At 41.9% G+C, this 20,726-nt stretch overlaps 3 protein-coding genes across 3 annotated transcripts in view; 2 read left to right on the top strand and 1 right to left on the bottom strand.

Annotated features, from left to right (window-relative positions):
* Positions 1-345: 345 nt before the first annotated feature.
* On the bottom strand, positions 346-2,019 carry LOC134193081 (uncharacterized). The gene has a single exon (XM_062661871.1). It carries the CDS (start codon positions 2,017-2,019, stop codon positions 388-390), a length of 1,632 nt encoding a protein of 543 aa, XP_062517855.1. The 3' UTR covers positions 346-387.
* A 48-nt stretch (positions 2,020-2,067) lies between these two features.
* LOC134192817 (inverted formin-2-like) lies at positions 2,068-16,454 on the top strand. The gene is made up of 20 exons (XM_062661575.1): positions 2,068-2,125; positions 2,190-3,507; positions 3,624-3,773; positions 4,500-5,088; positions 6,059-6,174; positions 6,235-6,394; positions 6,502-6,535; positions 6,586-6,721; positions 6,778-7,881; positions 7,944-8,005; positions 8,068-8,173; positions 8,255-8,340; positions 8,403-8,503; positions 13,878-13,948; positions 15,135-15,242; positions 15,299-15,369; positions 15,435-15,555; positions 15,619-15,783; positions 15,849-16,190; positions 16,245-16,454. The coding sequence occupies exons 2-20, from the start codon at positions 2,281-2,283 to the stop codon at positions 16,284-16,286; spliced, it is 4,791 nt and encodes a 1,596-aa protein (XP_062517559.1). The 5' UTR covers positions 2,068-2,125; positions 2,190-2,280; the 3' UTR covers positions 16,287-16,454.
* Positions 16,455-17,171: 717 nt separating this feature from the next.
* Positions 17,172-20,726, top strand: part of LOC134193157 (inverted formin-2-like) — an 8,262-nt gene continuing 4,707 nt past the window's right edge. Inside the window, exons 1-7 of the mRNA XM_062661960.1 lie at positions 17,172-17,202; positions 17,259-17,817; positions 18,427-18,542; positions 18,605-18,764; positions 19,907-19,940; positions 20,007-20,145; positions 20,219-20,726. The exon at positions 20,219-20,726 is cut by the window's right edge and continues 623 nt beyond it. Coding sequence (XP_062517944.1) covers positions 17,313-17,817; positions 18,427-18,542; positions 18,605-18,764; positions 19,907-19,940; positions 20,007-20,145; positions 20,219-20,726 — 1,462 coding nt within the window. The 5' untranslated portion in view covers positions 17,172-17,202; positions 17,259-17,312. The remainder of the gene's footprint in view (positions 17,203-17,258; positions 17,818-18,426; positions 18,543-18,604; positions 18,765-19,906; positions 19,941-20,006; positions 20,146-20,218) is intronic.

Here is a 20,726-nt window from a genome sequence, read left to right as displayed (position 1 = left end):
CGCCCACTATTAGAAGCCTTGCTGAGCTGCCCTCGAATTTGAGGCCGCACCAAAAAATATTAGACTGCAAAGTTACTGGCCACGCCCATATCACATGCTTTGATGCTTCCGAATCAATCTCATCCTATTAGGTGCACTCCTCTATCAGTTATATCAAGTGTCCAATGTCAACAGAAAGAAATGTGACGTTCAAGTGCCAACCTGTCATGGTGCGAAGTAGAGACTAAAAGATAGAGGCCGCACTCGTTTAGAGGCCACAGTCCATAACCTTGCTAAAAATAGAGGCTGCGGCCACTATTCGAAGAAATACGGTAACATGAAAACATTGACTATTTTACAATTTACTGAATTTGAAAGTTTTGTCCAACCATCATAATTCTTTTTTCATTATTTATCATCATCATTGTGTGTAGCATGGACACATTTCACAGGCACAACAGATTCAATTTGGCATAGATGCCCTAGCAAGTTTGTTACATCTTGCAAAAGACAGTACTTGCTATATAATGGTTCCAATATTTCAACATCTTCGACATCCGAGAAACGGTCGACATTAGTAATACCCACTGGATTTAACCCCGTTGTCTGTCTTTGACAGGTAGCTAAGAAAGTACGAGCACGTTTGCTACCAACTGTGGTATTGTCAATCAGTGCCTTGGGTATACTCAGTACTGCAGCTTGAAGCACAGCAGCTAAGTCAACATACTCTGGTGCTACATTGATGTTCTCTAAAATTTTGGACCTCAGAACACCATCTATTAACAGCTCCACGAAACCGCCACCTTGCACTGCCATAGCCATTTCAGAGTTAGAGAGTAGTTGTGTCCACATACGAAGACATTTCAATGCATTATGTAAAGCGATGTAATACACTTTGGCTAAGCCTCTGGTTGGAGCACACAAGACCATGTGCTTCATCGATACCCCTTTGATGTTAACACAGTCTTCTTTTCCAAGTGCAAGCTGCTCGATAGACTCATACTTGTAAAGTGCATTATGAGGAAGGTCAAACACGCCGGGAAGCGAACAGATATTCAAAGAAAGATGCTCTGCATAGAGTTCTATGTCTTCTTCTGAAACCATAGGGACAACAGCAATTTTATGCCACAACAATGATTGGATACAGGACGTTGGGCAGATACCAGTCATGATGAGAAGAGTAACACCCTGAGAGTGTAACGCAGCTGCTGTTTTTGCTACATAGCATTGTTGCCATTCTGTAACTGCAGAAACAGATTGAGTTGCAAGGGTAGTGCTATGTGCTGATTTGGGTAGAGAGACAGTGAAGTCTCCCTTTAGTAAAATGAAATATCCACCGTGCCAATTGTGTTTGTCGATGCCAAAGACAACTGACCTGCCAATAACGATCCCATCAACCACTCGAGACTGTCGAACAGACAAACCATCGACTGTTGTGCAGCAGCATGGAAATAAGTCAATGACACGAGCAACATACTCACTGACATTCGAGTCAGCGCTGCCCTCGCCTCTAAAAAGTAAATTGACAAAATCCAAAAGCAGCAAAGACAAGAAATCTCTAACTGATGACGAAAACTTTCCATTTAGTTGCGTTTTTAGAATATCTGATGCCACGTGATGCAATGCTCTACAATCAGTCAAACTTGTTTTCTTTGATGACTGGACTAATACCGGCAAAATCATTGATTCCAATACGTGCTTTTGACTGGCAATCATCTGCCTGCCAATTCTGGCTGTCTCGAGTACACTGTCGACACGATTGACGATGTTTCTGAGAGCCGCAGTAACCATTAGCACGAAAGCTTTACTGTTATTTCCATGTCGGCCGTGGAACGTCGTTACGGCATCGATTATCGTTTTGCCTCCGGGATGCTGGACGTCGACGCATGATAGAATAGTTGAACCGTCGTTCGTCATCAGAACGTCTCCTGAATGCAATACGATTAGACTGTCGAGTCCGTTTGGGCCATAGCTAGATTTCAAAACGCTTTCTAGAGCCTCTGCAGCTCGGAGACAAGACTTCAAAAAAATGGCACACATTCTAACAGCGGGAGAATACCCGTATGTATGGCGGCTTACCCGTATGCACAACAGAGACAGTTTGCGTGAGTATTACGCAATAGACTGTCAGTGTTAAGTCATGAAGGTTAGTACTTGCTGTAACTAAAGCAACTAAGTAAATTTGTAACTCAGTTGGGTTTCTGTTCTAGCTCGATGTTTGCAATTCTAGAAGAACGCGCGCTAAAGGTGTCACAAAAACTATGTAGTAGATTAAATCAACTCTAGTCTAGACCTTGCGCAATGATTTCACTTTCAACTACGTTCCAAATAAAACCTCAGCACGGAAGCACACTACGAGCTCGGTTTCAGACGTCATTCGTTGATATCTCTCGCGCAACAATGGCGTCCGGTGATGTCAGTCGACAGGGAGGATTCCACCGCACAACAGTCGGCGAGACGGTTTTCGAAATCCCTCATCGATACCAGTACCTGAAAGCAATCGGTAGCGGAGCGCAGGGCGTCGTCGTGTCGGCACTCGACACTCAGATAGGCCAGCGTGTAGCAATCAAGAAAATGGCCAAACCTTTCCAGAACGTGACGCACGCGAAACGCGCCTACCGCGAACTGGTGCTCATGAAGTCGTTCAATCATAAGAACATCGTCGGCTTGCTCAACGCGTTCACTCCCGACAAGGATTTGTCGAATTTCTCCGACATCTACATTGTCATGGAACTGATGGATGCGAATCTGTCGCGCGTCGTGCACATCGATTTGGACCACGAGAGGTTGAGTTTTCTGCTCTATCAGATGGTGTGTGGCATAAAGCATATGCACGCCGCGAATATCATTCATCGGGATTTGAAGCCGAGCAACATTGTTGTCAAAGAGGATTGCTCCCTAAAAATTCTCGATTTTGGATTGGCAAGGGCTGCCGACGGGGGATTCATGATGACCCCGTATGTGGTCACGCGGTATTACAGAGCGCCAGAGGTAATCTTGGGCATGCGCTATACGGAGAATGTCGATGTATGGGCTATCGGGTGTATATTTGCCGAGCTTGTTCGAGGACAGATTCTCTTCCCGGGAACCGATCATATCGATCAATGGACGAAGGTGATTGATTTATTAGGGACACCTTCACGACCATTTTTACAAAAGCTGCAGCCGAATGTTAGACTATACGTTGAGCAACTACCATATAAACGAGGTTACTCGTTTGAGGAATTGTTTCCCGACGAGCTTTTTCCGAACAGCACACGAGAAGACAAGGATCGGACTCAACTTGCTCGGCATTTGCTGACTAGGATGCTGATGGTCGATCCGACAAAGAGGATCACGGTCGACGAATGTCTTAAACATCCCTATATCCATCAGTGGTACGATGCATCGGAAGTCGAGGCTCCACCGCCTCTACGTTACGATCACTCGGTCGAAGAGACCGACCATCCTGTCGACGAGTGGAAGGCGCTACTATACAGAGAGGTCATCAACTGCAAGGAACGGGACCGACCTGCTGTTAGCAAGCCATAAATATGGATATCGCATTGCGCAGTTACCTCAAGGGAGTAGCATAGGCTTAGCTCTTTGTCTGCCAATGATGTTTTTGTAGTCAGCGGGTATTTAATGATGAATGTGTTCCTTAGTGTGAGGGACGTGTTACCATGTGGCTTTGGCATCAACTTACTGCTACATCAATAAGAAACTTGAGTGTAACTGTCGGATTTTTACTGTTAATGTGTTACATGCTGTTGCTCTTACATTGGATGCTTGTAACATTTGATCTAGTATCTTGTGTATAGAAAGACATCACCAGCATGGCGAGTCGAACTTCATAAATGGGCCCAAATTTGGCACACCACGGGACTGCTTTGGGACCACAACTGTTGATATTAGTATTGTTTAAATTATTGATATTAAATATGGTAAGTTAAATTAATTAATGCCTGTAAATTTATTAGACTCGAGCCCAGTCTTCCTCCTTCCTTCGTTGCTACACCACGTGCGCTATCTGTCCACGTGTGTGTGTATAAGCCAACTACTCTACACATGTGAAATCATATGGACCTATGCATACGTGACGTTTTTTTATTAATTAATTCATACTAAAAGAAGAACTGCTGCCAAGATTTGAAAGCCTTGCTGTCAAACTGATAATTATTATTAAATAGTTATTTACCATTCATTTTGTCTGCTGCCACAGTAGGGCATGTGACGTCATACTGTTGCGGAAAGGAGGACGGTGAGAACTAGGAGACAATAGCCATACTAAACGGCTCTGAAATGGTCTCGTCGTGAGTGAGCTACACTGTGACACAGATTCAGCTCTACATTGGGTTCTTTGTCGAATTGGCGTTTCTTTGAGGTGCAGTGTAATAAATGCGGTGTCGTGACGTAATCCTTGTGTCAAAATTCCGTGCCTGTTGTGATGGCGCTCAACCGTTCTGCTGTGTTGAGGCGCCCGCTGCTTATGACGTATCTATCGTGCACGCGATGTCTGCCCCCTTGTCAGGACTGTGTAGGCGATTGTTGTGGATGCAAAAGCACGTGCGCGTGTCATTTTGTGCGTCGCTTGTTGTGCTCGGAAACGGCGGCGTCGACCGAAAAATAGAGAAGCGACACGTACAAACATGGCGGAGGTTGATGTTGACAGTGCGTCGAAAGCAGACGACACAGTCGAAGGCAAGTCGTTTGAGGGCAACCAATCGGAGACTGCAACTCCTAGACAGCGAGTTGGGTCCAAGTCAATGAAGGATTTGGCAGCCAAACTCGATCTAAAACGCTCCCTAGGCATCCGAAGTTCTCTAGAGGGTGCAGGTCCGGAGCTGGCTTTGTCGTTTCTGCAAAGAGGAAGTAGCAATTTGACGGCTCTGAAAGCTCGACTGGCATCTTGTTCGGACGAGTGGATGTCTGGATTTCTGGATATTAACGGATTGGAGCTTCTGTTTGATCATCTGGTGAAATTGGGATCGAAGGGGTTTATGAAGTTTGCTGATGCTGTTGACCAGCTTTCTTGCGTGGGCTGCATCAGAGCAGTTATGAACTCGAGCATTGGTCTGGAGTATCTCATTGACAGTCCAAGTCATACATATGTGAGGACCTTGGCAGAAGGTGGGTGAACATATTTGATATCTAGACCAGCTCCTCAATCTTTCTCTTGTTGTATGCTGTGGGGTTAGGTGGTTTGTAATTAGTAAAGTCAATTATGGAACATTAATAAATATTTTGACATAAGTCAACATTATATACTTCGGCCAGTGACTAGGTGATGTGTTCACATTGTTGTCAATTTTATTATGAAACAGGAAAAGGACACTGTTGTGCTCGTATCATTGTCTATCTATATATGCTACCAGGATATTTAGCAGTGTTTATGCGAGACAATTGTCAAATAGCCAAATGCTACAAGTAGAAGTCGCTGATGATAAAATGGTAATGTCTCCTTGCCAATTTGGCTAGCTGTTACAGTGTACCGTGTATGCCTTTTCCTGGATTAGATCTTGCAAGCACAGTCACTAGAGTGCACTACGAATAGCAATTTAGCCCAACGCATTCGATCTAGAATGCCAATCTATTGTGCACGCTCTGTTTATGTCTTGCACATAGAGCACTCTGCATACGGCTGCCATAAGCATCGAACTAGAAATAATCACAGTGAAGGTGACAGTCATGGTTCTGAGGATGACTGCCAAGGTAAAATGGAAGCAGAGCAATGGTAGAAACCAAGATGATGACGATGATGACTTTAATGATGTTGAACTTTGATGATGCTGAGCGTAGAAGGTCCTGGCCAAAACTTCAAGACTTTGATTTTGAGGAAATTTTTAAATTTTGGTATAAAAAGCTGAGAAGGATGGCACTCAGTGCTTGAAGTTGGTCTCAGTATGGTTAGCAATTACATTTTAGTGTAGTAGTTGTAGTGTCTAGTTTGTATACAAATGGCGATGCTCAACACTAACTCAAGGAGTTGACAGATTCTGTTAAGTATTTAACAGTCGTACATGTGCTGGAGTATCTTAGTATGGTTTTGTGCAGTTTCATTGCTAAGTTGCATTCTAGATCTGTTCTTACTTCTGCTTAGCTGTTGACACAAAGAATACAATGGTGAAGATGCAAGTGTTTGACCTGCTTTCTGCTATAACTGTTTACTCTGAACTTGGATACACTCTTGCTGTAGATGCTCTAAAAAGTTACAGAGTAATGAATTATTTATTTTTTCTTTATGGTGTTTGTACACTGTTGACCAGCTTTGTGTAGAAAACAAAAGGCCAATCGTATCGCTTCAGCCTACTAGTAAATGAGTTAAGAAATGCAGAGATGGAAACGTATTCTCTTTCTGTGTTGTCTCTCATCAATTGTCTAGTCAGTGCTGCCCCAAGTATAGAAGATCGCATTCGAGTCAGAAACGAGTTCATTGGTGAGTACAATAGCGTATGCTGTGCCACATTCCTGTTACCTCTCCGGTTCTCTTTATAACAGAACGATGTGAATTTATCTTTTAATTTTATTGTATTTTTTGTACAGGTCTGAAGCTGCTTGATGTGCTAACTCAGTTGAGGTATGCTGAACATACTCTATAGCATTATTTGGTTTTTTATTCTGTTATAGGCATTCGGAAGATGATGATTTAAATACACAGATTGACTTGTTTGATGAGATCAAGCAACAAGACGATGAAATGATGTCATCTGGTGGGATTGACCTCAACAATCATCTCGACATGTTCAGTGCTATATTCTGTAAAGTAAGGAGAGATGAGATAATTTAGTCAGTTTGTTTAGACTGTGTCGTCCATTTTAGGTGAGTGACACACCAAGGGCAATGAATTTCTTGAGCATTCTTCAGCATCTCTATCTGATTGATAAAGATGGTGCTTCTGGAAATATAATATGGGAGGCAGTGGAGAAGATTGTTCGTCGGGCCACAGTTCTGGCCTCCAGTGAAGAGAAGGCAGAGCAAGTAGTAAACAGTGGTTTATCACAGCTCCTAGTCGCTATTCAACGTGATGTGTCTAAAGTGGTTGAGGAGACGGCAGATGAACAGGTGGTTGGAGATGACGGTGACGATGATGACGATGACAGTGATGATGATTTTGTGACACCAATTTCGTCTCCTGTCCATACCCCAAAGCTTCAGAGGAGCACGGTCTCAGTTGCACAAGTTGAACAGCCAACTTTACAAACTGATCTCTCATTGGATGAAGATGCCAACACTTCAACGGCTAGTATTCCTTTGGTGCAGTCTATAGCCTTACAACCTTCAGGTGGTGTTGGGCAAGCGAGTGCTTCTTTACCTCCATCTTTGCCACCTCCACCACCTCTACTGCCTCCTGGACAGTCAGGAGTTCCTCCTTCTCCTCCTCTGCCATCTCCAGCTCTACTTTCACCTTTTTCTGGGCAGCCAGATATACCACCACCTCCATCTCTTCCTGGACAGCCAGGAATCCCTCCGCCTCCTCCTCTTCCCGGACAGCCAGGGATTCCTCTGCCTCCACCTTTTCCTGGACAGCCAGGTGTTCCACCACCTCCGTTTTTTCCTGGACAGCCAGGAGTCCCTCCTCCTCCACCTCTTTTTGGTCAAGCCGTTGCTGGACATCCAAGACCACCTGGTGGGCCTCCACCACCACCTCCCATGTTTGGTGCTATGGCTGGACCAGCTGTTGCAGTTGATGCACCCTTGCAACGCAAGCCTTCTAAGAAAATGAAGAAGTTCAATTGGAGCAAGTTACCTGTCAATCGAATTCAGAGTCCAACCGGGCAGACTGTTTGGAATCGTGTACACCAAGTCCAAGCCCAGAAACCTCGTGGAACGAGGCTAGACCACGAACTAGTAGAGACGCTATTCTCTCAGCCACAGATTGAAAAGAAGGAAAAGCAAAAGGAGAAAAAAAAGGACACCGGAGTGGTATTTTGAAAACCAATCACTGTTGACCATCTCATGAAATAGAGAGAACTGTATGTTTGCAGGTTGATCTCTTAGATCAAAAAACGAGTTTAAATGTGAACATCTTTCTGAAGCAGTTCAAACGGTCATTCTTACTATAATGAGCTTATTTATATTGATGTGAACGTTAAATGCATGATCGTTTAGGGTCTCCATTGAAGATGTAGTGGAGCTGATCAAGAAAGGCGACATCAAACAGCTGGATATTGATCAGTGTAAAGTATTAAGTACACTGCTTCCTGATCTCGATGATGTGAGTTTATTAATTTTTGCATTTACCTTACTGTGTACAATCATTTGACTGTGATGCTGGTGTTTTCGTTCTTATGTTTAGATGCAGTCACTACTAGCTTATAAAGGAGATTTTAAAAGGCTTGGAGTTGCTGAGCGGTTCTTTATGTATTTGTGGAAATTAGAAAGGTTGGATTTCGTGTAGTTGGCATGTGTCAATGTCGTCTTTTCTTAGTCAATTGTTTGGACAGTTTCAGGTTGAGAGTTGAGTGTATGAAGTTCCAACACGAATTTGCTCAGGGTTATGACCATCTGTATCCAGCACTGTCTTTGCTGAAAGCTGCTGCTAAAGGTAAGGAGAATTTGTAAAGTCAGATTTGCTGTGTGTACTTTTTGTTGCATACACACACACACACACACACACACACACACACACACACACACACACACACGCGCGCACCATTTTTTCTTTGTATTGTAGGAGTCTGTGCGACTCCAATAAAAACGTATAAAATGTACAACAAATCACTCTATTCGCAATACAATATGAAATCTAATCACTGGTGTTACAGACTCAACCAATGGTACCCAAAAATTAGAAAATGATTCACACACATACATACACACACACACACACACACACACACACACACACACACACACACACACACACACACACACACACACACACACACACACACACACACACCACTGAATGTAATTATTCAAGACCTGTTGCACTGACGTGAGCTAAACTGACCACCCCATGTGCGGAGGACAGCCGGGACATTTTTTATAAGTAGAGGCCTGTTCTTCTCGGTTTATCGCAACAGGTTGTTAGATTCCCACAACCGATGTCGCTACAATGCTAAATTTCGGTACGCTGATGGTTGAGACTGTTACAAAATCTCCTCAGCGAGTTGTCCGAGGACGTCGACTTGTGGCCGTGACAACAACCTACATCCACGACGGATGAATTTTTTTCTGTGAAAGCAAATCGCTTTGAAACCGGAATGCCGTAGACTGCTGCAAAGTTCCTCCTCAGGACAGTCCAACGGCTTCTCTAGCCTGTCAACATCACGCGACAAATAGCTCTGCAAGCTAGCACTCCCATGCGCTACATTGTCTTCAGTCTCACTGTTGTCTGTAATTTTGTTTGTACACGTACTGCAATCAATGGGAGGAATGGCTTTACTGTCTTCTTCTAATCGCAGTCTCTGTGCATTCCTTTGCTGTACTTGTTTGTACCGTTCTGTTGTCATGCACTAGATGCCTTGACGAATACTGCAGTTTTTTACTAGGAACCAATCTGGATTTGTTTTATCTTCCTTTGCCGAAGGTTTTACGCTTATGAAGTGATTGGAACAGACACGTGTATACTTCAAAATGATCTGTTTCAGGTCATTTCGGTTTCTAGCATTCACCCACGCCCCTCTTCGCCATTCCATCAGTTTTCAAAATTCCTCGGCTTTGACCGTCACAATCGCTGGCAAAGTAAGGAAACTAAAGTCTTTGTCACGATCGGCATGGTTGCTTCAACCCACAACAGCACAGAAGTTTTCATTGCGATATTGAAGTCTCGAATGTCCTCCAGCATGTGAGCACGTGAGTAGGTTCACGCCTACTGCAACCGGTCTATATGCCATTTGTCTGAAGCTTTCTGACAGATAATATATAGGATTGTTTGAAATGGGTACAGCGGTACATTTACTCAAACAAACGACATATCTCTATGTCAGCAAGACAGTAGAAATTATCAACAGCAAGGCACCTACACAATATTTGGATTAGCCTTGAAGTAAGAAATGTACACAAGCTTACAAATTTTTGTGTGTCTACGGTGAGCCTATGCAAGCCTGAAATTATACCACCACTATCATAAAGCAGTGCAATGAAATAAAATGTTGTTCTCAGGACAAACAGTGTTTTCTAATATCAAATGATTTGTAAATTGCATTTAGTCTGCCACATTAGTTTGACTAGCCATATTTTGAAGTTTCTAGGAAACCAATAATAGTTGTGTTAGATTCTTTATGCACATATGTACCATGTTCCATCTCTTATTTGGAAGCACTAGTAGTCTGCTGTTGGATAGCAAAGTACTTTGTATCTCTCTTTGTTGCATATGACTAGGAAGCGTGTGCAAAATTGTGATGATGTCTGAAGTTACAGAAGACGTAATTAGTAATCCTAGGCGTAACGTGGGTTATAGTAGTCGTCTTACCGGAAGTAAGGAACAACGGACTCAACAGAAATACCAACTCAACAGAAATACCGGCTCGACGGAAATGACCATGTAAACAACTTTGGGATGTATAGCCCGCATTCACTGTTATCGCTCGTGTAATGTCAACATATGGTTGTTGGAGCTTGACCGCTAGTCTAGGCAGAGTCACTTAGGATGTTCCAATTTTTATTGCTGATCATGACTTTGGAGTGTACCTCCATGGTCATAGCAAACGGAGAGTAAGTGAACAGAGAGTGAGTTAACCTGCGACAAAGCACCACACCCAAGTGATTTACCTTTTGATGATAAGACTGTCTGTCCTTTCTCAGCCATCTGTATAAACAAGTGTTGGGATGCTTGGGTCTAGTGGTGTTAATTTGTGGTGTTAATTTGTGGGTGCTTGCAATAGGTGCTTTCCATTATGTGTACAGCAACCAGGCTTGGATAGAGTTTCTTGAAAGAGGGGATCCAGTTGTATCATTAGCCACACCCATAGCAGCTAAGTCTGTATGTGACCTACGAAACCAGCAAACTCACTTCATCTTGTATTAGGGTTAATTTCCGGGCATATTCATTAGATATTATAGGCATATAAGTTTAGAATTGAACGAAGTAACCATCCATCAAACATTAAGGTATGTTCACTTTAATAACAACAAACAAGATTCGTTTAATATTTTGGCTGCGGTAGAAGAGGATAGGTCCAGATCCCAGGAGCTTCCCTCTATTCACCTATGGCAACTATTTGGTGTTGCTAATCTTAGGCATTGTTGCGATTGGAGTACTTACCTATGCCTCGTTGTTGAGGTTAAAATCAATCGTGGGTGTTATAGGAACTCACACATAAGTAAGTTTCCTGCTTTGCATGCATTCAAGCACATTGCTAATTCTACTATACAACCAAAGTACCCCAAACTGGAAAGAGGTCAATTTCTTGGCGCCTAGGTTTCAGCACTGCAGTGCTCCCTTTTTGTGATCAGTGCTACAGCAGGTACTCCTACTATTTCTTGCACCTCCACGGCTTCACTTTACGTTGTAAACTTATTGTAAGACTGGGACATCGTTTGCACCCCACCCATTTTTGGATCAAAGAAGGCTTTTCAGTAATCAGTGATAAGCTATTTCATGATTCGAAATAATAGTAATTGGGTGGGTAAAGTTTTTTACAAGTAGATCATTGCACATTTCTAATCATGTGTGCACTCACTTTTGCGTGTAAATTGATGTTTGTTTGTTTGTGTTGGAAGCTGTATGTTTTATTTAAGGTGCCGGAAGAGTATCTTGTCAGGTACAAGCTAGGTGGCAAAACCTATTATTTATATGGCTACTATTTCTAGTAAATGTCACTTGAGATTGATCTCTTCTCATATGTGTTTACTGAATCGATTTGCTCTTGATGGTTGATAATTGGTGATGATTTTATACTAATTAAGGGAGAATTAATTTCTAGTTTAAATGTGTGTTGTGTAGTTGATGGTGTGTGTGATCCCGTTCGTTCAGTAGGCAGAATTGGTCAGTTCTGCAATAGAGAGATAATGTCTGTTTATTTGTTTTATTCAAGCTGCCCCTGTCTTGGTTTGTTTGTCTAGCTTCTCTCTCTCTCTCTCTCTCTCTCTCTCTCTCTCTCTCTCTCTCTCTCTCTCTCTCTCTCTCTCTCTCTGTGTGTGTGTGTGTGTGTGTGTGTGTGTGTGTGTGTGTGTGTGTGTGTGTGCATGCGTGCGTGCATGCGTGTGTGTGTGTGTGTGTGTGTGTGTGTGTGTGTGTGTGTGTGTGTGTGTATCATGAGCCAAGATGGTGGATGCATTGCTGAAATTGATGCTCGTATAAGCAAAGCAAGTAAAGTTTTTGGTTCCTGGAAGAAAAGGGTATTTACCAACAGGCAGTTTTCAATCTCCACAAAGATGAAAATTTTTCGTGCTTTGGTGAGACCTGTTTTGCTATATGGATGTGAGACTTGGTCCGGTACACAACCAAACTTGCAACGTTTAAATACATTCCACATACGGTGCATTTGATCGATTCTTGGTGTCTCAAGATGGAATAAAATCAAGAATTCAGACAATTTAGAACGAGCGTGTGAAGAACCTATTGCTATGACAATACAGAAACAACGATTGCAATGGCTGGGCCATCTGCTACGCATGAGTAACAATCGTCCCCAAAAACAACTACTCTGCAGCAGACTTAGTAATGCAACAAGACCAACACATGGGCCTAAACAGAGATGGATAGATGTTGTCACAATAGACCTCAGATCATTACATATCAGTCTTCGTGATGCTGATGATCGTGCTGCTTGGAGAAGCGCTATTACGCTGCGTTGCCAAAACCCATAGTGGGTATGGTGGAATCAAGGCGTGTGTGTGTGTGTGTGTGTGTGTGTGTGTGTGTGTGTGTGTGTGTGTGTGTGTGTGTGTGTGTGTGTGGCATTTGTAGCTCAGTTGGTTAGAGAGTTGCATTTGGAGAATGGAAACATCTGGGACATTGAGGTCGTAGGTTCGCAGGCGAGTAAAGACATAATTTCCTTGAGCAAGAAATTTGTGCACAATTGCCTTTCTCGACTGAGGAGTATAAATGAGTACCTGGTCTTTGACTGGGGGTGGACTAGACCGCTGGCTTGGCAGAACATCACGCAGTATATACAGGCATGTGTGGACTTGAGGTCCAGTGCTGTGGCTGCGCTAAAGTCAGTGTCCTTTGATGCTCTGGCTACGCATCAAGGAGTTTGTAGCGTGTTTTAACTCTTTGAGTAGCGGCGGGGTTTCTACGTAGAAATAGGCAAGAGGTGCTATCTTCGGAACTTTTTGAAGGGCGTATCCATTTGTCCATTGTGTGTGTGTGTGTGTGTGTGTGTGTGTGCACGTGTGTGTGTGTGTGTGCACGTGTGTGTGTGTGTGTGTGTGTGTGTGTGTGTGTGTGTGTGTGTGTGTGTGTGTGTGTGTGTATGTGTGTGTGTGTGTGTGTGTGCGCACATGTGTGTATGTGTGTGTGTGTGCATGTGTGTGTATGTGTGCATGGGTGTGTGGGTACATGCAATTGCTCCTGTGTGTGCTTGTTTGTTTATTTACCTGTCAATAAATATTTCTTATCACATCAGTTTACAGGTAGGGTGTAAAGACTAGTCTTCTCATTAGTCTCTGGCCTTTCTTGTTACTCGAGATCGTACTCTACTATATGGGACAACGTGTTATTATCAGGACAAAGAGTTGTGTGATTTAGTTGAGAAATCGGTTAAATCAGTCAATATATTTGTTTTATAAATGCAGAGTGCACACCATAGGATGCAGAGACTTCCTAATTTATCTTGCCCTTTGCACTTTGCAGTCTGCATGAAGAAATGTAGGTACCAGCTGGATATTTATTTGAGCAGATTTATATAAACACCCATACCATTAGACTGCAGTCTGTCACATGCCTATCTTACCGATCAACTTTTGTTGATGCTTCTGTAGAAATCGCTATCTCTAAACATTCATGTGCTTTCTTTTGTTCTTCACAGAAATTGAGGATAGCGAAGATCTGTATGAGATTCTGAGTATTGTGCTGGATACAGGAAACTTTATCAACATGGTAGGTGTTTATTTTTTGTGATTCTTTGACTTGTTTGTTGTTATGTATTCAGTTGGTGTAGGGTGGTAAGTGAATGTATCTTAGGGCCACAGTGATTGTTGTTGTTGAGTTGTTATTGTTGTGAGCGGAACAGCAATAACTTGGGAGGTTCCCATAGGACTGTGTGAGGGCTGCACAGAGTAGGCTGCTTTTACCGTCTATAACCTGCTTATTCAGTGACTGTGGTTTGCAGCTGGTAGGAAATAGAGATGTCTTGTGATACTTTCACACAAGTGGGAATGGTGTACTTACAAACAAGTACAGATTGCAAGATGATAGACATCAGATGTCAGAAAAATCAGACATCAGACAGTCGGCATTTCTTCACTCGTGAGTCAGTGTGTCATTTTATTAGTAGGTGTGCTCATCAGTGTTAATCTAAAATAGAAGCCATTGGTGGGATGGTACAATGTGCGAATGAGTACAGAACAGTGTGCTTTTTGAGTAGGTTCCTGGGGCATCAATTTAAGAATATTGTTTTTACAGACAGACAGACAGACAGACAGACAGACACATAGACAGACAGACAGACATGCTGCCTGTCCGTTAGCCTCCAGAGATGCAACGTACAAGTGCTCTCAAGAAAACTATGTAGACTTTCTTTTAGCAAGAACAGTTGTATTGCTTATAGCGTACAGTTATTTAATCGTCCTACGTAGTAAGCGGCCGTAAGGGTTGCCGGACATTTTTGAATGTAATAGTGTTGAAATTTTAAATACATGTATTGACAGACAGACAGACAGACAGACAAACAAATAGACAGATGAATAGACAGACACATAGACAGACAGACAGACAGACAGATAAGCACCTTTGAAGACATTACAACTTTGCTCTGCTGTGCTTGCACAGGTTGTAACCATTTGGTATTAATTAACGAAAATGGTTGTCGATCTCCAGCTTTAAACTATGCAGTAGTGTACAGGAGACGCTCACTGCTGTGACTGCAAATTGTAATTATGATTTACAATAACGAATTGTGTGATCTATCTCCTACTCACAATTATTATTGCAACAACACAACAAACCTTCAGTTCAAATTTAAATAATGAAGTCAAAGTTAGTAATTTAGTTTTTAATTTCGAGTCATTACTTCAAGTTTTCCATTCTGTTGTAATTCCTTATGTGAATATTTCTGTGCATTTAGGGCGGCTATGCTGGTAATGCTGCTGGATTTAAGTTGGACTCACTGATCAAGATGGATGACACTAGAGCTAACAAACCACGAATGACACTTACTCATTATATTGTTCAGGTTATCAGAGCCCTAGTATCAATCTTGTAATGGATAACTATTGGTCTGTACGTCAGGTGGCTGAAAAAGATTGTCCTTATGTCTTGGATATCGACCAAAGGATGCCTCATTTGGAGAAAGCTGCTAGGTTTGTACCAACTCGTCGGTTGTTGAAAGTATTTTGTTGCTTGATGTGTACGTTCTGCTTATTAGGTTGTCATTAGACACATTACAAAGTGATCTTCATGAATTAAAGACAGGTCTGTCTAAGAACGACAAATCTTTACAGCAGGCTGCTGAAGATCTGAAAGAGCAGATGCTGGTGTTTATCGAGGTCTCATCAAGTCCTTTCTCGATTTGGTCTCTGTCAGTCCATCTGTACTTTGTTTTATTGTAGACATCAAAAAGCCAACTTCAAAGCTTGGAGAAAGTGATGGAGGAAGTGGACACGTTGAGTAAAAGGCTGGCTGTCTTCTTTTGCGAAGACCCAAGCTCATTCAAACTGGAGACCTTTCTTCAACTAATTAGCACGTTTGTCAATCGTATAAAGGCTGCAAGGCAGGTAAGATGACATGTGGCTCGAAGCTGACGAGAGGACCGTTTTGTAAGCATTTGTTGGGTCTTTAGGAGAACATACAACGAAAGTTAAGAGAAGAGCGTGAAGAGAAACGCCGTCTACAGAAAGAAGAAGATGAAAAGAAAAAGAAAGCAAAACGGGACGGAGCAAAGGCACTGGGACAACCACCAGAGGATCTGTCTTCAGGCTGTGTGGATCGTCTTTTGTCAGACATACGTGGAGGCAATAAGCTTAGAAAGCAAGCATCAGAAGCAGCATCTGTGGAGTTTTCTCAATCGAAAAGAAGCAGTTGGGCTCCACTACAAGCACTAAGTAAAACTTTGCTCGATGGATTGGCTTTGGCTAAACGAAGGGCAACAATAGCTGAGACGTCTTCAAAAGCGACAATGAAAGTATGTCTTGTGCAGTGGCATGGTACTGTAGACATTCACATTGATGTGTGGTAGGGGTCTGATCATGCTGATAGTGATGTGTTGTTGGAAACCTAATGGCCAGTCACAATGATGGTCTAACAGTTGGTGATCGACACAATAGGTCAAACAGCTTTGAATGAAAAAATGGTTTCTGTGTAAATTTTAAAGGATTTTGATTGTATATTGATCAAGTTGGAATTGTTTTTCATTTTGTGATGGTACAGTTTTCTCTTCTACTTTGTATACAGTGTGGCGTATATATGATGTTTGTGTATGTGCTCTACGTGTTGTATATTAGAATGTGCCATCCGCCCAGTGATACTTTGAATACATGATGAGCATCTACACCCATTGTGTGCTGATGACAGACATTAGGCATATCAAAGTCAGTGGACTGGCTCTAACATGAGCAGTTACACCCACGCAATCAGGCCATACTCACACTGTAGGAGGACACTATTTTACTCTAATTCAACTTGTGGCTAAGTAGGTAGTTAAAAATATAAAACTTGTTATTCGGTAACTTTTCTCTTTGGATGGAATCAAATTGAGGCGTTTTTATGCTATATCACAGGATTCATTAGCACCTTCTTGTCTGGCCTCGTCGACATCGCAATTCTGTACTTGCTTTTCATGGGAATCAGTCAAGAACATCCAAAAGCCATTAGCCAAGACTGAACCAGAGTGCATGATGGTAGGCAGCAGCTAAGTACAGAATGTTGGTGACGTGGTGTCTTTCAAGGTAATACGTAGTTTGCTAATTGCTTGTTATTTAAGTACTAAATTACTAATTGATTGCAGCTCAACTTGCTTGCCCGACGTTTGCAAACTCCTTCATACTGTGTTTCAAAATTTCCTTACTATCAATTCAAGTTAGACATCACGTGTTATAGTACAGTATACGTATTTCTACGGAAAAGAGCGACTACAATATTGTAGCACGTGTCGCATGTATGGTAGCGTGACGCTATCCCTATCATAGGAAGATACGGTAAACAATATTAGTTACTATATATTGGTTTCTATTGCAGTAAAAATGTTGGCCAGCCTGCTTCGCTAGCGCTGTTAGCTTGTCGCGATCGTTTGCTTTTCGTGGAAACAATGATGTCTGACAGTGTCGAAGACAGGGAAGGAGACAGACCGACAAGTACCGGCACCAAGGCCGGTAGCGCTAGCGGTACTGCGTCCAGTCAGATGGCCAGCCACAAGGCAGTCAAGCACAGAGCTACTACTGGGTCGTTCAAACTCGTGGCTTCAAGAGAATTGCAGCGTTTCAGCTCGGCGGATTCTTCCATCAAGTTGGCTGCAGAAATAGAAGACCCGGAATCAGCAGTCGATTTCTTGAGGAGAGGAACGAGCAACCTGACACCGCTCAAGTTGAAGTTGTCCTCTTGTAGCGACGAGTGGATGCTCGCTTTTTTGGACCACGGCGGTCTAGAACTCGTGTTCGCTTGTCTGGAGAACCTGGGGAAAAGAGGGTTTTCGAAGTTCTCGGTAGCCATGGATCAGTTGTTGTGTGTTGGATGCATCAAAGCGGTGATGAACTCCAAGGTTGGTCTCGATCACATTGTTGACAGGACCGCATATGTGAGGACATTGGCAGAAGGTATGATTTGATGAAATGTAATGATTATGATTTGGTATGTATGCTGTGGTATGCAGGTTTGGTCAGGATTATTTAGTTAACTAATTTCTGTAATTGAACTATCTTTGTATTACTTTAATTAATAATTAATTAAATAATGTAAGAAAAAGCAATGAGTTAGAACGCACCTCATCTGATATCGACAAGTGTTGTTTTATTATGTCCAATATAGTGATTGCTTATTTGATAATTTGATTGTTGATTAATTAACCATAAATCATAAACTTGGCAGTTACGTACCCCACACTTTCTACAAATAATTTCTGTTGCTGTGAAGTGTCATTTGGTGATGGAATATTTAATGTAGTTCAACTATCTGTTGCTAATGGAAAAAGTGATCAGTCTGCTTTATTAAATTATTAAATTTAATCATGAATATGGCAGACAACAAAGAAACAAGAAAGTCAAGTTAGTTATGACTTTTCATTTTGGTTTATATAAACAAATTTATGATTACCCTTACAATAATTTTTTTATTTGTTTTTTGGCATAGTTACTAAATATAACATTTATTATAAATACAATTATATTAACAAGAGACAGTAATAATATATTTGTTGACTGTATCAGCTGTTGACACAAATAACATCATGGTCAAGATGCAAGTATTTGACTTACTTGCTGCTATCAGTGTATACTCAGAAGATGGTTACAGGCTGGCACTCGATGCTATGAACAATTACAAGGTAATTAATTAAGTTACTAATTTAACATGAAATTTTGCAGTGAAATAATTGTTCTTGTTTAGAAAACCAAGGGGCAGTCGTATCGTTTCAGTCTTCTAGTAAATGAGTTGAGAAATTCGGAAACAGACTCGTATTCCGTATCGTTGCTGGCTCTTATTAATTGCTTGGTCAGTGCTGCACCAAGCGTTCAAGAACGGATCCAAATCAGAAACGAATTCGTAGGTGAGCAAATTTACATTAGAATAAGTTAATACATTTGTACATGCATCATACATACATACCGATATGATGTGGGGAAAGGGTCTGGCTACACGAGACTATATCTTTTGTTGTGTATGTCGTATGCCAATCATTCTATAAAACTTGATTTTCAAACCGAGGTGTTCTTGTTTGAGCAATCGTTTACATGACCTTGACATCCTGATTTTCATCTCGATTCATTCTTTTTGGATGTACAGATTGACACTGCATTAGATTGTTTATGCATCTGTATCTTGTTTATACAATTTGATCTTGCATGTCACAGTCATTTGCTTTTTGTATACTGTGGAATCAACGTTTCCCGCAGATACTACTGTATCAGAGCAAGAAATAACAGCCTACCATCGGCAAACGGCCAAGCAAACGATACCCTTGACCAACCAAATGACATGACCATTTGACATGAGGGTGATCTTCGCACAATGTAAAAACACTAACACTCCGTACATGCACACTCTACTCTGTAAGTCTATCACTCCTAACAGTAAATAGAAAATGAAGAGTCAAAAGAATTCCCACCATGTGGTGATCAAAGTACAGGCAAATGTAAGAGACAAACACGTACTGTCTGTTTGCATTGACCTTTTATACAGAAAGTGCTAATGAAGCTGTGGTTGCAGCAGGCATGCTTTTTATGGTACGTGCCAGTAGTTTCTTATTGTTATTGTGTTGTGTACCCTAGCAGATCTCTTTACAGAGCATGACCACTCAACTGGAGGTATCGTAATTGAATAAGGGTATTATGGTATTTAGATTAATCATTCGTTTCAAAATGTTGGAGCTGCAATGGGGTCGCTTCAAAAATGGCATCTACGGCTTTGAGTGCTCGCTCATTTTGAAATTCGTATTTCAGGGTCTGCTGCATGCATATAGTCTCTTGTAATAACATGCAGTTTACAGCAAAATACAATGTGTAATTGTTCATGGAGGAGATTGCTGAAATAGTTGTGATAGTAGTTGTTGATGTACAGAGAAATAGGAAATTCAATTTTGTAGCCAAGAGAAATATTGTTGAGCAACCTGACAGTTGCAAGAAAACATGTCATGTTACCACCAGGGCAGTAGTGTGATTAAGATTTGCTGATGAACGTTGTGATTTTTAGGTTTGAAACTTCTTGATGTCATTACACGTATGAGGTTGGTTACACTTTTGCCTCATATGATAACGATAATTACTATTGGTCGCTATCGTGTTACTCTTAGACATACAGAAGACGATGATCTCAATCTCCAACTTGACTTGTTTGATGACTTACGGAGGCAAGATGACGAAAGTTTATGTCTACCCAGTGGCATTGACTTGAACAATCAATTTGACATGTTCAATGCCCTATTCTGGAAAGTAAACAGCATGCTTTACATCATAAACCGTCTAAATTTCCATGTTTGTATGACACCTGTTTGTGGTGGTGTAGGTGAGTGACACTCCTCGAGCAACCAATTTGCTGCATATTCTTCAACATCTTTATCTTATTGATCACGATGGCAGTCTTGGTGATAGAATATGGGAGACTGTTGATAAAGTTGTTCTTCAGGCGTCACTTGTTATGACAGAAGACGAGGCTACAAGAGTCGCCCAGAGTACATTGTCTCGGCTGAGATCATCAGTACAGTATGATTCTATGGACACTATACAGCTTTTGGATGGATCAAGTTTATTAAGCAATGTGGAAGGTTCAGTTCAAGACCCATTAACTGTTTCTGTACCGTCGGCACCTGTGCCACCACCATTGCCATTGGAATCGGGTTCAACTGATGCTGAGGAATTTTCTACTAGTCAAGCAGCTTCTTCAACTTTTAGTATTTCTACCCCTTTGCCTCCACTACCACCACAGCCGCCGCCACTGCCGCCACTTCCTTTAGGACTATCAGAAACTTCATTTCCTCAACTTCTAGGACAGTCAGGAATACCAACACCACCAC

This window comes from Corticium candelabrum, chromosome 17, assembly GCF_963422355.1.
Source record: "Corticium candelabrum chromosome 17, ooCorCand1.1, whole genome shotgun sequence".
NCBI lineage: Eukaryota > Metazoa > Porifera > Homoscleromorpha > Homosclerophorida > Plakinidae > Corticium > Corticium candelabrum.
This window is presented reverse-complemented; position numbering and strand designations above follow the sequence as displayed.

What these genes read in the sequence shown, in the direction of transcription:
- LOC134192817 (XM_062661575.1), top strand. Translation starts at nt 2,281, where the DNA reads ATGATTTCACTTTCAACTACGTTCCAAATAAAACCTCAGCACGGAAGC. An exon ending in TTTCTGAAGCAGTTCAAACG is followed by an intron (nt 8,006 to 8,067) that starts GTCATTCTTACT and finishes ATGATCGTTTAG; the next exon opens with GGTCTCCATTGAAGATGTAG. An exon ending in CAGGAAACTTTATCAACATG is followed by an intron (nt 13,949 to 15,134) that starts GTAGGTGTTTAT and finishes CTGTGCATTTAG; the next exon opens with GGCGGCTATGCTGGTAATGC.
- LOC134193081 (XM_062661871.1), bottom strand. Translation starts at nt 2,019, where the DNA reads ATGTGTGCCATTTTTTTGAAGTCTTGTCTCCGAGCTGCAGAGGCTCTA.